Below are 15,392 nucleotides of genomic sequence, written 5' to 3'. Positions count from 1 at the left end.
TGGGAAGGCTGTCCATAAGGTTTAGGAGTGTGTCTACAAAGGGCATTTGTGAGGTCAGGCACTGATGTTGGAAGAGAAGGCCTGGCTCGCAGTCTCCACTCTAATTCATCCCAAAGGTGTTCTTTTGACAATATAGCGTATGTAGTGTGAGGGACTATCTGACTGAATCTAAATTAAATGGCTTTTTAGGTAGGTCCTTGTTACATAACTGTTGATAAATCTAAGGTAGGTTGTACAGAGAGATTGTTGTGTGTGTCCACTTTTAGTTACTCTCATACAAATATATGATTAATAGGTAGACCAGCAGAGACAAATTGGATGCAAAAATGTAGTTTAATTTATACATTTTTCATTTATTTCCCCAGGGAAAAATGGGACTCAACACCAACAATCTAATGATGATGACAACAGTTCCTTTCTCCAATATAAGCCAGAATAATAACACCCAGTCAGATGTAAGGAACTGCTTAGCACCAGAGGGACTTGAATGGCTCTATGCCTACCAGCCAGTGTACATGTGGTTCATCTTTGCCTTGGGCTTCGTGGAAAACGTATTTGTCATTTCAGTCTTCCTGCTTCATAAAAGCCGCTGCACTGTGGCGGAGATCTACCTGGGTAATATGGCCGTCGCGGATCTTATCTTTGTCAGTGGCCTACCGTTCTGGGCCATTTACATTTCTAACAAGTTCAACTGGCCATTTGGTAGCTTCCTCTGCATCACTGTAAATTCCTTGATCCAACTGAATCTCTATGGCAGCATTTACTTTCTGATGATGGTCAGCATTGATCGCTATCTGGCTCTGGTGAAGACCATGTCCTTTGGTAGGATGAGAAGAACTGGTTGTGCTAAGATTATCTGCGCCATCATCTGGATTTTTGCAGTGCTAGCCAGTTTGCCCAAAGTCATATTCCGGAGGGTAATATTCCTTCCTGATTTTAACACCACATCTTGCATCATATTACCCCCACACGAGAACTGGAACATCGCCTCAAATATTCTCATGAACCTTTTTGGTGGCTTCATTCCAGCAGTCGTCATTGGGTTCTGCACCTTCCAAATTATAAAAGTCCTGAGGAACAACACCATGCAGCAATTCAAAGAAATCAACAATGAGAAGAAAGCCACATGGTTGGTCTTCTCTGTACTTTTAGCCTTTGTGCTATGCTGGCTTCCGTTTCATGTCATTACCTTTTTCGATACATTAGAAATGTGCAGAGGCTTAGAGTCCTGTAGCTGGGCCTATGCTCTTGAGATTGGAAACCAAATATCAACCTACATCGGCTTCAGCAACAGCTGTATCAACCCATTCCTATACGTTATTGTTGGCAATCATTTCCGAAAGAAAGCCAAAGAAGTCTTCAGGCAGTTTCGAGCTAAATTCAGACCACCGAGAAAAGAGTCCTTGCCAATTGGCTACTCTGTAATGACTGTACGGACCTCGATCTCCACGGGGATACAGAATCTTATTTTAAAGCAGTAAAACTATAAAACAAGTTGACTTTAGATTCTGCTGTGGAAAATACAGGAGGTGTTTGAGAATAAGCTTTCATTATTTATTTTGAGTCATCTTCTTGTTTTTGCATGGTGTTATCTTTATCTTTGTATATAGATGTGAGATGTATTCCTGATGTTTTTTACACTGTCTACTTCCACCAGATGTTTCATTGAAAATCGCCATATTTGGAAGGATAAAGAAAACTCTTCACTGGTGGAAAAAATGCAGTTTGAAGATTAGCAGGAGTGGGACCGTGGTATAAACACATATTGAGGAATAATTCTAGCTTCTGTGATTTCTCATATCCCATGTTGTAACATGCTCTTGTCTAAATGCTCAGATTTTTTTGGAGACGATTTAGAGTATATGTCTGGCCAAAACTTTCTAGCTTTGGGTAGAATGGGAAGGATTAGAACTCAGTGGGTTCATTAGAGAGATTTCCACTCCTTTAAGCATAGTACACAAGGGCTAAATGTTGGGTGGGATCGGCTGGTTCAATAAAACCTGGATGAAATTCAGCCTGTGTGTATGGCAGCCGGTCTGACAGAAGCTGTCGAGGGCCCTGTCGAAGGGTCATGACCAAAAAAGGTCTGCCGACTGGCTCCCATTAAGCGCTCTCAGCCAATGAGAGCACTGACCGGAGTGTTCTGGTGGGGGGATCCCAATGAGAGCACTAACCGGAGTGTTCTGGTGGGGGAATCGCCAACCCCCCCCCCCACAAGTACACAATAGCACAGCAGGGGACAGGGGAGATCGCTGTTCTAACATCAGATTGTTAGTATAGCGGCTCTGACCTAAGCTGTCAGCAGACTGAATGAAAACTAGTAGTGTGCATATGGCTTTACTCTAACAGCATAGATGACAACTGTTCTGGATTTGCTAGGACAGTCCTGAATCCAAGTGCCTTATCCCAATGATGTTGTGTCCTGGAATCACACCATCACCCCTATATCTGTTACCGACAGGGCTTTTTTTTCAGGGGGAACTTGGTGGAACTCAGTTCCACCACCTCTGGCTCAGACCCTTTGGTGCCTGCTCACCACAATCACTTGTAAACACAGAAGTCTGGTTTCTGTGTTTACAAGTGACAGCTCTGCACCCCCATGAACTCTGCACTCTGTATGTAATGCAATCCAGATATTTAATGCCCCTTTAAGACCCTTCTACTGTTTGTGAAATATGACCATACCCACTATTTGATGTGATTTGGAGGGTGTGTGTGGGGGGAGGGGTTTTGGGGGGTCGTGATTGAGTTCCAGCACCTATTGTTTGAGAAAAAAAGCCCAGGTTAACGAGCATGGTCAGTATCTAAGAAGAGTATTAACGGAGGCAGGTTGCAAATGCAAGTGGGTGGTTCCTGCATTGTTAGGGGGAGGAAGTAACCAGAAAGCAAGTATGACCTGAGAGGGGCTGCCGCAGCCCAGAAAGTGAGTGTGATCAGGGTGGGACCATCCGGAGAATGGTCCTGTTATGTGTGGGCATTAGCGGGGGTGATAGTGTTAGGGGACTGAGACGAATATGTTGGCAATTATTTCATGGTGAAAATGGTTTCATCAGATAGGAAGTGAGGGGGAAATCTTCAACAGGGTTATACAGACAGCAATACAAAGCTGACGGGTACTAATAATTAAAAAAAAAAGCATTTTTATTTCTATCTGTGTTACTGTTGGAGATTTCCACTCACTTCCTGTCTGGTAACACCATTGTCGTCAGGACAGGAGGAAATCTATGTCAGGCTGGCCATACACGATACAATCTCCTTTAGGCTTACCAGTACTATGTAGTTTGAGGACAAACCTAAACAATTCATTGCAGTTATAACAAATAAGGTAGGCCTTTGCACTACACTGCCGGGACTTTGGATCTGACTTCTGAGACCCCAAGTCGTGTGACATGTAAAACCCCGTGTTAGTCAATGAGAGCTGTCTTAATTAGCACTACTAAAGTCGCTCTGACTTTAGAAAAGGCTCCTGTACTCAGTGGCAGCTGGTGCTCAATATTTTGGGGGGGGGGGGGCAAACAAACCCCCCCTCCCGGACGGGAAGGTGGCGATCCATGGCCTTACCTTCCGAGGACGAGGTAGTGCGGTGGTGCTGGATACGGGGTTGGGCTCCATGAAACAGCTGTTGCTGCCCCTCCGCCCCCTGCTCCTCGCTCCAGTTTGCCGAGGGAAGAGCCGGGGCCATTGCTTCTCCCCCGGCCGAACAGGAAGCGGGTCCTGATACCTAATTGACTGACTGGGAGTCTTAAGACTCCCTGGCCAATCGGGTCTCAGGACCCGCTTTCTGATTGGCCGGGAGGAGAAGCAGGAAGACATTAGCGAATATTAATTCGCTAATGTCACACAACTGAGTGGGCCTATCCTTTTTTGAAGTCAATTAGAGCCTCATGCTCCAATCATGTGCTTCTAAAAAAAACCCATTGAAATCCATGCATCCGGCGCCCTGCATGGAGATTAGGGGCCAGGTGCATGCAGTGGCATCACTAGGGTTGGTGTCACCCCCCCCCTTCTCTCTAGCGTGCCCAGCGCCCTGCAGGCAGCGCGCAGTCACGGGGGGCACCCCAAACAAGCCCCTGTACATTATAGTAAAGGGTGGTATAGTGACAGGTTAGGGTGGTATAGTAGCAGGTTGGGGTAGTATAGTGGGCAGGTTGGGGTGGTATAGTGGCAGGTTAGGGTGGTATAGGGCACCCTAACCTGCCCTATACCACCCCAACCTGCCACTTTACCACCCTAGCCTGCCACTATATCATCTTATACCACCCTATACTATCATTTACAGGGGCCAGTTTGGGGTGCGCCCCGTGACTGTCAGCTGCCTGCAGGGCGCTGGGCAGGCTAGAGAGGAGGAGGGTGACACCATGTTTTACCGCACCAGGTGACACCAACCCTAGTGAGGTCACTGGACTGGCAAGTGTCACAGGCAGCCTCCCCCGCACTGCTCCGCTGTAGCTCTGCAAGAAATATAGTACAGTGTGTAGCAGCAGCCCCGGTGTCACCCCTCTGGTGGGTGTCACCTGGTGTGGACCGCACCCCAATAGCGACGCCACTGGGCGCATGGATTAGGGGGGTGGCGCCCCTGCGCCCCTAATAGAGTGGTCATCACTGCCTGTACTACATCAAGGCGACTTCTATCCGACTTGTGCCCATAGACTTTAATGGAAGTTCCCTCCAAGTCGGATCCTCATCTTATTTGATGTGATTTGAATCCGAAATTACAGGAAGATTATATAGGCATTCCCTGAAGTTGGTTCAAAGTTGCGCCAAGTTGCGCCCAAGTCACGTCAAAGTTGCACTGTAAGTTGCATGACTTTTAGGTCGCAGCAGTGTGAACTGAGCCTAAAGGAGATCAATGCAATGAGATTATATATTTTATGGTCACCTAAACAGAGCACAAGATAGCATCTTTCCCCACTCTATCCAAAATTAAGAAAATAAATGTTTTGTCTGGACATACACTTTAAAAATATTGAAGCCATAGGGGGGCTATGCACCATGACAACTGAATTCCTTGTGTTGACCTCTGCTCCACTTTTCATAAATCAGGCCTTTGGATTTAAGATAGCATAGCATTTCACGTGTTAATAATATTGAAATATGTTATATTTAATAATCTTGCTTCTATTTATAGTTTTTTGAATGTATTTGTATATGGGGAGGGATATTTCCAGCCATTATGTATAGGGACATGCAGCACAAAAGATGAAAAATCTCCTTACTCAATCCAAACTGCACACCCACCAAGCAATTTATTAGGAACACTATAGAAGAGCCTTTATGAAGTGAAGACAATCACATATCCCAAAATCAGAAGATTGTTACTTATTTGAGGATAGTGGGTGGAGTTGTGCAAATTATTACATCCCAGTGGCAAACTGTACATCCGGAATTGATGGTAAATAGTACAGATAAATTTATACAGCCATTTATTCTAAATTGCATACAGCTGTTTTTACTTGTTGGCCATTATCAGCGCAGTGTGTGAGAACCATGGCTTCTATGAAGTAGGGCTTAGGACCCAATGAGAAAGTATAACACTGGATGTTATGGGGAGAAGGGACTAAAGGAACCTAAAAACTCTCCAGATAGGCTTCTTGATTATTGCCAGCATGCCAGTAAAGGCCTCTAGACATAGGTGTGCGCAAGGGGTGTGCCTGGGCACACCCTAATCCTGGAGTTGGCAATCCATCAATTGTGAGCAGGTGACAGGTAAGCCACGATCCTTACTTGCCAACCCCCAGAACCTGGACAGGATAGGCGGCTGGAGTGGAAATTAATGGACCGATCTGTATTTTCTTCTGCAGCAGCTGAAAGTAGGCTTCTCCTCCTCTTCCTCTCACCGATATTCAGCTGCCACGGGAGGAAAATACAGGGGATTGGTACCAATGTATGCCACCCCTCTCGTCCCATTTCTTTTTCTTTCTGCTGCCCAGGTCCCCTTGTGTGCTCACCTGCTCACCCCCATTGTTTTAGGGTGACGAGTGGGGAAGAGGCCGGTTAAAATGTCACAAATGCATATGTGTTTGGAGCTTTGAGGTGCACACCCTAATAAAATAGGCTGCGCACACCTATGCCTCTAGAGCAGCCTTTCTCAACCTTTTCAAGACAGAGGAATCCTTGAAATAACTCCATTGTCAGGAAAAAATTATCTACAACTCATGATACATTAGTGGTCATTGGGAAGAATTATTCCTCTACTTATAGCTAAAAAGATCATTGGTGTCAGTGGGAACTTACTGAGAGGCAGAAATTTCTCATTGCTCAAGGAACCCCTAGCAACCTCTGGAGGAAACCTGGTTGAGAAACCCCATTCTATAACCAGTTGCTGACTGCCCTATAGCAGATTCAGTGCTAAAGGGCGGTCACTCTGTACAGAATCACATATATATGTGATTCTGTACTTCCGGGTAAGGGGGGGGGGCATGCACCGCTTCTGCTGTGACACAGCAGGAGCCAATCAGTGGGTGTCGGCCAATGGATGACCACTTGCACCTGTCCAGGGAGCCCACAATATCAGCAACCCAGCCGATTTTCGGGTCGACTCCCAGGTGCTGCCGTCGCCATTCCTGGTAAGGGAATACCGGCAGTGAAGCCTTTCGGCTTCACAGCCAGTTCCCTACTGTGCATGCGCGAAGCATGCTCCACTTTCTAACTGGCCTGGAAGCGGAGGAAGGAGGAGGGGGACCGAACTTCTGAGGGATGGCACTGCGGCGCAGTCTCTCGGAAGTGGGGAAGGGTACTTGTCAAAAACAGGTACCCGTCTCCCCCCCCCCTTTCCCCCTGAAAGGTACCAAATGTGGCACCGGAAGGGGGGGGAGGAAGCAGATAAGCGGAGGTTCCACTTTTGAGTGGAACTCCGCTTTAACCCCTTCCCAGCCAATGTCATTAGTACAGTGTCAGTGTACAGTATTATCACTGATCACTGTATTAGTGTCACTAGAGATGTCGGTGTGAGTTGGTGACCCTTCCAGATAGTGTATTTTAGAGCCATATTGCCCTCCATCCTATCACAGTCACTCTATAAGTCGCTGATCACTGCTATTACAGTATAGCGTTTATAGCTGCATAGATTCCAGTATATATATGCCATAGTTTGCAGAAGCTAGAAATTTCATACACACCAATTAATATACACTTATTTTTTTTTTACATTTTTTTTTTACCAAAGACATGTAGCAAACTACATTTTGGCCTAAATTTAAGAAAAAATTTGTTTGTTTTTTTTTCATTTTTTTATTGGTTCTATAACGGAAAGTAGAAAATATTGTTTTTTTCCAAAATGTTTGATCTTTTTATATTTATATTTTAAATTATAAAAAAACCGAGTGGTGTTTAAACACCACCAAAAGAAAACTATTTGTGTGAAAAAAAAATGATAAAAATGTCATTTGCCTACAGTGTTGCATGACCGCGCAATTGCCAGTTAAAGTATCGCATAGCAAAATAATGCTCTGGTCATGAAGAGGGCAAAACCTTCTGGAGGTCAAGTGGTTAAATTGCTTGATAATTATATATGGATGACAGTTCTCACTGGGCTTCAGCTTGTGTTGTAAAAATAAATACAGCTTTGAATCACACGTTCAGCAGTGTTGTATTGTGTTTGTGAACATTGGCACATATTTTCCAGTTTAGCTATATTTTCATGCACATGTTTCGAATGTTCTGTCTTGAAAAGAAGAAACAAAAATACATTGCTGGCTGTATATTGTGTGCTGCGTTGAATTATGAAATGTGTACGGTTTTCTAGCATGCATTTAAATTAAAGCAGGTGTTAGGAATAAGACTGGTTAAAGCCCAACACCGGGAATTAGAAAAATAAAGAAAAAATAATATCGCGTATACAATTGCGTCAGAGGTCATATTGTTATTAAATGTTATTAAAAATTAACTTTTCCTTTTCAATCTATAGCCACTGTCATTTTCTGTAAAATGCAATGCAATATGGCTACCTGGAGGTGTTTTGTACACAATGGGGGTTATTTATGAAAGGAAATCCCCTTTGCAATGCAAGTGCACTTGAAAGTGCAGTCGCTCTAAATCTAAGGGGTAGATCTGAAATGAGTGGAAGCCTCACTGATTTTATCATCCAATCATGCGCAAGCTAAAATGCTGTTTTTCCTGCATGTCCCCCTCGGATCTACAGCGACTTTACTTCCAAGTGCACTTGCAGTGCAAAGTGGATTTTCCTTTAGTAAATAACCCCCAATGTGTACAGAATCCCCCCCCCAAGAAACATCATTTCCTGCTTGTGTGATTGGCTCGCCAATTTTCCAAGAAGTCTGCACTAAGATACAAGTCAGAGTTTTGGCATCCCCTGCAACAAAATTTTTATTTTTTTGTCAGATACTGCCAATAGGATAGCATGTTTAACCTCCTTGGCGGTATGATTATTTCGGATTTTAGGTGCTGAAAGCGGTACAATTATTTTGCATGGAAATTTGGCGTTTTATATTGTAGGTCTGTAATTCTTAACAATAACACACTTAAATCTGTCCAAACAAGAGTCTAGTAGATATCCCGGGTATGATAAAGTTTGAAACACAAAATCATAAATTATAATATAATAAAAATAAATAAATAATTTAAAAAAATAAAAATAAATAGTAATAAAATTAATTTCCACACGATTCACTATCGCTCAATTCTGCAAGTGTTCTAATTTACTATCGGTGTTTTCTAGCTGGTTTAAAGCCATTTTTGACGTAAAGGGATACTTTTTGGTTGCTATGGACAATCTCCAGTTTCCAGGCAGAAAGAACAGTATATGCAATATAAAACTGCATGCAGGGCATGGGCCAAAGCACTGGGGACAAAGGGGATGTGAAATCATTTCATACAGTACTGTAATCTGTAAGATTACAGTACTGTATGTGTTATGATTTTACACTTTTTTTGAATTTGCCGCCAGGCGGATAAGGACCCCCCTCGCAGTAGGATCCGAAGCGGAATAGCTGAAGGATGAAATAGCCGAAGCGGAATAGCTGAAAATCAGCTGTACACGGCGCCTGTAAGAGGGCCGCTCGCCACGCTTCGGGCACGGCCTCACTTCGCTCGGCTCTTTTTGATTCCCCCTCTAGGTCCACTTGGATGGTGGGGAAGGAACCTGGACCTAGGGCGCAGGCACCGTGTACAGCTGATTGAAGAGTTTGAGCTTCGGTTATCTCCGGCGGCTGACAGTAGTTCCTACTGCGCAGGCGCTGCGCCTGCGCAGTACAGGGGGGGAACTTATCCGCCGAGGGAACTTTCTCGGCAAGACACCGGAAGGAAAAAAACCTTGGCTGCGATTGCTGATCTCCAGGTGAAAATGCTTGTTGGTTGGCCATTATACTGGCCCTCTGTCATCAGTACTTTATGAACTACAAATAAAAAAGTGTGGAAACAACACCGCAAACCCATAATGTAGCAATACCTCACATGTGTGGATTGAACACCGGGCGCGCGACTTACATATAAGTTCGCTTCGAGGGACGGAGCGCTTTCATTTTTTTTTTCTTATTTATTTAACTTTTCATTTTTACACTTACACCTTTTTATTACATTTTTTGCTCACTTTTATTCCCTTTACAAGGAATGTAAACATCCCTTGTAATAGAAATAATCACGACAGGTCCTCTTTATTGAGAGATCTGGGATCAAAAAGACCTCAGATCTCTCATTTACCCTTAAAACAAAAAAGTTTTTTGACTTTAACAAAAAAAAAAAAAATCACCTCTTTAAGCCCGAGAAGCGGAAGTGACAGCAGATGTTGCCTAGTCCTCCAAGGGCATAGAGCCGAGTGGGGGCTATCTTACTCTCACTCAACTTCCTGCCCAACCATCCAAAGGATCGGATCGACTTCGGGATTACTGCCAGCTCTGGTTAGCTCGGAGACGACCGGGAAGCAGCGGGAAGAGGGACACCTCCCCCACCACTTCTAAAGGTGACCCCACGGCACATCTACCACAGGAGGGACCACTTTTATCCTGTAGAGAACAGTATAAATGCCCACAGTACAAAATTATATCGGGGTTATAGCAGCTATAACAACGGTATTTAACGTCAAAGCAATGACCTAAATGTACTGTGGGGGGTTGGCAAGACAAGGGTTGGGTTTATTTACAAATCAGGATACAAATACATTTTAGTTACAAATAGGGACATGAGGAAAAGAGATAAGGTCATAGGAGGATAGGGGAGATGGACAGGGGGAAAGGGGGTAAGGGGGTCTTCTCTCCAGCCTAAATCCAGCCATACATGAAACAAATTTCGCCCAGTTCAGCAGGGACTGGCCAAATTTCGATTCATATATGGGCAGCCTGGGTGTATAAAAATTGATCTCTCGTTCGACTTGAGTACCACTAGCCTATTGGGTTTTTCCCAAACAATCAGTGCTGCAGGCTATAGCCAGCAACACTTATTGTGTTCCGCTGGCGGGGAGCCCTATAGCACTGCGAGAGGGATACCCCCCCATCAACACTGATGATGTTGATGGGGGAATCAACTGCATAATCTATGGCCAGCCTAACACATATTAATTCTCGGAATCTCCCATACCGGGGCCCTTTTTGTCCAGACTTGAGGCACCCCTCAGTTGTGTGTGGGTAATTGCAGTCATTGAAGATATCTTGGACCAAAGGTCACAAAAGTTCATTCCTGACCCAGGCTGAGTTAAGTTATTGAGCAGATGATTACATAGGTTGTCCACATGATCCGTCCCCCTCCAGGAGGCATGCTATCACTGCCCAGGGTTGGGGAATAAACACCTTGAGGGGTCCTGCTGCTATTCAATGTGTTAACAATCTTATGCATTCATGTAGACCTTTTTGTTGAAGGTTGGCTGTGCATTCTTCATCTGTCCCAGTACAAAACCCTTTGCAATTTGCTTATGGAGAAGACGTCTTTTAGTTTATGTCCAATGCCAAGCTGTCTGTGTCAATTTTTATCCAATATTACACCAGCCTTGCAATATTGTGCATTGTGTAAAGGCAGCCAATTCATGTCAATGAGCTGGCAATGCAGTGAAAATCGTTCAAACACCGTTTTTTTTGACCACTCAGCAGAACACCATGCATGCTATGTTCGTTACCAAGGAATTTATCTAAAAATGACTTTAGTGTAGCTGTGGCAGGTCAATTTTGGCTACATTTAGAAGAACACTGATAAAAAGAAATATTTTTTATTGGCATTTCCACATATTATATAATACAGCTTGCTGAAGTGAATGAGGGCCAAACTAAGAATGAACAGGCTGCCTGATATGACTGAGGGGCAATGTTTATGTATATGTGCATGATTTTCTTTCTAGGACAGTGCTTTCCAAACTGCGGCCCTTTACTTGCCCTTATCCGGCCCTTGGGGCAATGTTACTCTCACAGCTACAAGACACTATTCCTTCCACTGACACCATGACACCAACAAGAGGGCACTATTCCTCCCACTGACACCAACGATGGGGCACTATTCCTCCTCCCACTGACGCCAACGATGGGGCACTATTCCTCCTCCCACTGACGCCAACGATGGGGCACTATTCCTCCTCCCACTGACACCAACGATGGGGCACTATTCCTCCTCCCACTGACGCCAACGATGGGGCACTATTCCTCCCCCCACTGACACCAACGATGGGGCACTATTCCTCCTCCCACTGACGCCAACGATGGGGCACTATTCCTCCCCCCACTGACACCAACGATGGGGCACTATTCCTTCTCCCACTGACACCAATGATGGGGCACTATTCCTCCTCCCACGGGCACTAAATATATTCTCCCTGATGAAGAGACGCTTGAGAGGCGATATGATAGCGTTATACAAATATCTCAACGGTGATCCCAGCGTAAGTATGAAACATTTCAGTCTCAAGGAGTGTAAGAGAACACAGGGCCCCATGATGAGACTGAAAGAGAAGCGGTTTAACCTTAAGCTGTGTAGGGGGGTTTTCACAGTCAGGGTGGTAAAGATGTGGAAATCTCTTCCACAATAGGTGGTGTCGGCAGGAAGTATGGATAGTTTTAAAAGGCTCTTGGACATCTTAGCGAAAACAATATACAGGGATGTGGGAAATTATTTTTATACACACACACCTACACAGGTTGAACTGGATGAACTGTTGTCTTTATTCAACCTTACCAACTATGTAACACCAACAATGCAGCACTATTCCTCCCACTGCCACCGATGATGGGGTACCAATTTCTCCCACTGACACCAACATTGGGGTACGATTCTTCCCACTACCAATGATGGGGCACTATTATTCCTACTGACACCAATGATGGGCCACTATTCCTCCCACTGATACCAACCTCTGCCCCCCCCCCCTAAAATCTGAAGGATAAACTAGCCCTTTGGAAAGTTTGTAGACCCCTGCTCTAGGATTTTATGCATTCAGATAAAATGAACAGATTAAACTGGTAATTACTTCCAACAGTAACTCCCCACCATTCTCTGCGACTCACTTACATAAATAAAGAGAAAAAAAGACCCAGGTCTATTGAGTTTAACCAAAGTACAGAAATGCAATGTAACCTGCATCTTCAGAATCCTCAATTTGCAGTGGATCCAGAGGAAGATCCCAGATGAAATGTGATCCAAATTCATTCTTCATTTTCAAAGGCATTTGGATATTCCCTAGATCAACATTCTACAGTGTTATTTCCATAAATCAGAACGCCATTAAAAAAAAAAAAAAAAAAAAAAAAAAAACCCTTCACGTGCACAAAATACAAACAAGCCCAATTATTCCATGCAGGTGCTAATGATCATCAATTTCATATGTAGGTTGAAACACAGTCATTAACTGATACAAAAACAGCTGTGTGGGAGGCGTAAAACTGGAGGAGGAACAGCCAAACTCTGCTACTAAGATGAGGTTGTGGAAGGCAGTTTCTTGTCACAGGTCATACACCATAGCAAGACAGCACAGCATCAAGACACAAGGTCAGAGCCCTGATCTCACCATCATGGAGTCTGTCTAGGATTACATGAAGGGACAGAAGGATTTGAGGCAGCCGACATCCACAGAAGATCTGTGCTTTGTTCTCAAAGATATTTGGAACAACCTACTTGCCGAGTTCCCTCAAAAACTGTGTGCAAATGTACCTAGAAGAATTGGTGCTGGTTTGAAGGCAAAGGTTGGTCACACTAAATATGGATTTGGATTTCTCTGTACTTTTTTGTTAATTGATAAAAAATAAACTATTAACATTTCTATTTCTGAAGGCATTCTTCATTTACAGCAATTTTTTTCACACCTGCCTAAAACTTTTGCACAGTAGCGTGTATATATATGTATATACAGTTGTGCTCATAAGTTTACATACCCTGGCAGAATTTATGATTTCTTGGCCATTTTTCAGAGAATATGAATGATAACACAAAAACTTTTCTTTCACTCATGGTTAGTGTTTGGCTGAAGCCATTTATTATTATCAATCAACTGTGTTTACTCTTTTTAAATCATAATCACAACAGAAACTACCCAAATTACCCTGATCAAAAGTTTACATACCCCAACACTTAATACCGTGTATTGCCCCCTTTAACATCAATGACAGCTTGAAGTCTTTTGTGGTATTTGTGGATGAGGCTCTTTATCTTCTCAGATGGTAAAGCTGCCCATTCCTCTTGGCAAAAAGCCTCCAGTTCCTGTAAATTGAAACAGCCACACCACATGTCTTCAGAGAGTCCTGTATTTCACCTGAAGTTATTTGTGGGATTTTCTTTGCATCCCAAACAATTTTCCTGGCAGTTGTGGCTGAAATTTTAGTTGGTCTACCTGACCGTGGTTTGGTTTCAGCAGAACCCCTCATTTTCCATTTCTTGATTAGAATTTGAACACTGCTGATTGGCATTCTGAATTCCTTGGATATCTTTTTATATCCCATTCCTGTTTTATACAGTTCAACTACCTTTTCCCGCAGATCCTTTGACAATTCTTTTGCTTTCCCCATGACTCAGAATCCAGAAACGTCAGTGCAGCACTGGATGAAAGATGCAAGGGTCTGTCAGGAGTCCAGAAACTCATTGACCTTTTATACACACACACTAATTACAAGCAAACAGATCACAGGTGAGGATGGTTACCTTTAATAGCCATTCAAACCAGTTTGTGTCAACTTGTGTGCATGTTATCAGGCCAAAATCACCAGGGTATGTAAACTTTTGATCAGGGTCATTTGGGTAGTTTGTGTTGTGATTATGATTTAAAAAAAAAAACAAAAAAAAACAGTTGATTGATAGTAAATGGCTTCAGCCAAACACTAACCATGAGTGAAAGAAATGTTTTTGTGTTATCATTCATATTCTCTGAAAAATGGCCAAGAAATCATAAAGTGTGTGTGTGTCCTTTTTGCAAAGGGTTTTCTTAGTCTTCATAGGTAGGCTGAATGATACTGGCCATCATCCAAATTGGAAGATTGGTGACATCTAGAGGTGCAAAGGTATATCTGCAGAGGACAGTTACAAACTGAAGCATTGTTTATTTTTTACTTCTTCTCTTAAAGTGGGGGTTCACCCACACCGCCAAAAAAAAAAAAATATTAAAAGCCAGCAGCTACAAATACTGCAGCTGCTGACTTTTAATACATGGCCACTTACCTGTCCCGGGGTCCAGCGATGTCGGCAGGGGACGCCGAGAACGCGCTCGGTTCTCGGCAGCTGCCGTCGCCATCCTAGGTGAGGGAATCAGGAAGTGAAGCGTTGAGGCTTCACTCCCCGGTTCCCTACTGCGCATGCGCGAGTCGCGCTGCGCATCCCAAATGGTCCCCGCTCTCTCCTGGGAGCTGTGTGTTCCCAGGAGACAGCGCGGTGGGGACGGGAAGAGGCGTAGACTCCCATGGGAGTCTATGCTGGAAGTGGGTGCAAATACCTGTCTTAGACAGGTATCTACACCCCCCTCCCCCCTGAAAGGTGCCAAATGTGACACCGGAGGGGGGGAGGGTTCCGAAAAGCGGAAGTTCCATTTTTGTGTGGAACTCCGCTTTAATAGGCTATTTCTTTTTTTTTTTTGGCACTTTGAAACATCTAACTCTTCTTCTCCATACAGTTACAATGCATCACTGCTATCAATAACAGCTGCAACCCCACTGATTGACAGGTGTGAAGAGCAATGTAAAATAGGTACCCAAACTGATCACCCATAGCAGTCTACTGAATATACACTATACTACCAAAAGTATTGGGACACGTGCCTTTACACGCACATGAACTTTAATGGCATCCCAGTCTTAGTCCGTAGGGTTCAATATTGAGTTGAAAAACTTCAAAATAAAAAAAAAAACAACAAAATTAAAAAAAAAAAAAAACCACAACAAAATAAAAAAAAAAAACCACAACAAAATAAAAAAAAAAAACCACAACAAAATAAAAAAAAAAAACCAACAAAATAAAATAAATAAATAAATAAAAAACAA

The 15,392-nt window shown here is 43.6% G+C and overlaps 1 protein-coding gene across 3 annotated transcripts in view; it reads left to right on the top strand.

Moving 5' to 3' along the window:
• The window catches only part of LOC141117245 (B2 bradykinin receptor-like), a 106,191-nt gene extending 98,617 nt beyond the window's left edge, over positions 1 to 7,574 (top strand). For all 3 annotated transcript variants that reach the window (XM_073609988.1, XM_073609989.1, XM_073609987.1), the window contains exon 2: positions 366 to 7,574. In XM_073609988.1, the coding sequence (XP_073466089.1) occupies positions 372 to 1,481 (1,110 nt within the window). In that variant the 5' untranslated portion in view covers positions 366 to 371 and the 3' untranslated portion in view covers positions 1,482 to 7,574. The remainder of the gene's footprint in view (positions 1 to 365) is intronic.
• The last annotated feature ends 7,818 nt before the right edge of the window (positions 7,575 to 15,392 follow it).

Source organism: Aquarana catesbeiana, linkage group LG13, assembly GCF_042186555.1.
Source record: "Aquarana catesbeiana isolate 2022-GZ linkage group LG13, ASM4218655v1, whole genome shotgun sequence".
Taxonomy (NCBI): Eukaryota; Metazoa; Chordata; class Amphibia; order Anura; family Ranidae; genus Aquarana; species Aquarana catesbeiana.
Note: the sequence above shows the minus strand (reverse complement) of the source record. Positions and strands in the feature narration are given on the sequence as shown.